We start from the raw sequence: 1868 nt of genomic DNA on the forward strand, positions 1-1868 counted from the left end.
AATCAGAAAATCAGAAACAAAGAGAGCCCAATGGAAAAACAAACATTTCATTTAAAATGATACTGTAAAAAAAATAAATAAAAATAATAAAATGATTCTGTATTCTGCTCCACTCAAGATTTCAAAATCCAGCTTTGTGGTAGTAAGCAGTAAATTGTCATCTTGTCCAATATTGTTCTTAATCTGTGTGGAGGCAATATTTAAGAAAATTATGAAAAGGGAAGTGGGCTTTTTTTTTGGCTTTAGGCTCGGAGTAGGCAAAGGTGCTACTGTCTTTGGTTGTCCCGAATCTGGGTTCATCCAACACCAGCTGCCTCCACCATGCTGCCTAAGTTCGACCCCAACGAGATCAAAGTCATGTACCTGAGGTGCACCGGTGGCGAGGTCGGTGCCACGTCTGCCCTGGCCCTGAAGATCGGCCCGCTGGGTCTATCTCCAAAAAAGGTTGGTGGTGACATCGCCAAGGCAACCAGTGATTGGAAGGGTCTAAGGATTACAGTGAAACTGACCATTCAAAACAGACAGGCCCAGATTGAAGTGGTACCTTCTGCCTCTGCCCTGATTATCAAAGCCCTCAAGGAACCACCAAGAGACAGAAAGAAGCAGAAAAACATTAAGTACAGTGGAAATACCACTTTTGATGAGATTGTCAATATTGCCCAACAGATGCAACACCAATCTTTAGCCAGAGAACTCTCTGGAACCATCAAAGAGATCCTGGGGACTGCCCAGTCTGTGGGCTGCAATGTTGATGGCTGTCACCCTCATGACATCACAGATGACATCAATAGTGGTGCAGTGGAATGCCCAGCGAGTTAACTACAAAGGAAAATATTTCAATAAAGGATCATTTGACAACCATAAAAAAAGGAAGAAAGAAAAGGGAGGTGGGTAGAAGTACATAAGTGGTGCTAACTTTCTACATTCCATTCAAGTGGTAAAATATTGATACTAGGGAACTATAATATATCAAGATGGATTTCAAATTTCTAGACTGAACATACATACATACACACACATCTCACACACTATACAAAAATAAATACTCAAAACTATTGGTGAATAATAATGGAATACTAAAAAATTCTCAAGGGATCCACAGAAAGTCAGAAAAAGATAAACAGTAAAATAAGACAAAACAAATAATAAAATGGGCAACCTAAATATTAGCATAGCAATAATTACTTTAAATGAAAGTGTTCTAAACATCTCAATTAGAAGGCAGAAATGATGAGAATGGATTTTTTTAAAGTAGTTCCCATGCCTGATATGGGGCTTGACTCACAGCCTTGAGTCAAGAGTCACATGCTCTACTTACTGAGCCAGTCAGGTGCCCCCAGAATGGATTTTTTAAAAAAAGACTTGGGCTAAGTATAGGCTGTCTTCAAGAAACTGACTTCAAATATAGTTATATAGTATGTTAAAAGTAAAAGGATGGAAGATGTATAACATGCAAACACTAACAGAAAGAAACAAGAAATGTCTATATTAATATCAGACTAAGTAGCCTCCAGGGAAAAGAAAATCACCAAGGATAGGAGAACCATTACATAATAAAAAAAGAATTAATTCACCAAAAAGATGTAACAATCCTAAATGTGTACACACCAAACAACAGAGCTTCAATATACATGAAGCTGACAGACCTAAAAACATAAAGACAAATGCACAATTATGACCATGGGCAAAACCCCTCTCTCAAGAATAAATATAATGCTTAGAAGATCAACAAGGCTGTAGAAGAACTGAATACACCATTAACTGAGGGGATCTAATGAACATCTATAAAATATTTTCCCCAACATTAGCAGAATACACATTCTTTTCAGGCACACATGGAAATATCCATTTAAATAGACCATATTTGG

At 37.6% G+C, this 1868-nt stretch overlaps 1 protein-coding gene across 1 annotated transcript; it reads left to right on the forward strand.

Annotated features, from left to right (window-relative positions):
• Nucleotides 1-298: 298 nt before the first annotated feature.
• LOC112908636 (large ribosomal subunit protein uL11-like) lies at nt 299-869 on the forward strand. Its single transcript, XM_072735115.1, has one exon. The coding sequence runs from the start codon at nt 322-324 to the stop codon at nt 817-819; it is 498 nt and encodes a 165-aa protein (XP_072591216.1). The 5' UTR covers nt 299-321; the 3' UTR covers nt 820-869.
• The last annotated feature ends 999 nt before the right edge of the window (nt 870-1868 follow it).

This window comes from Vulpes vulpes, chromosome 1, assembly GCF_048418805.1.
Source record: "Vulpes vulpes isolate BD-2025 chromosome 1, VulVul3, whole genome shotgun sequence".
Lineage (NCBI taxonomy): Eukaryota > Metazoa > Chordata > Mammalia > Carnivora > Canidae > Vulpes > Vulpes vulpes.

Bases quoted from the DNA above. Each gene is read 5' to 3' on its own strand.
- LOC112908636 (XM_072735115.1), top strand. From the start codon at position 322: ATGCTGCCTAAGTTCGACCCCAACGAGATCAAAGTCATGTACCTGAGG.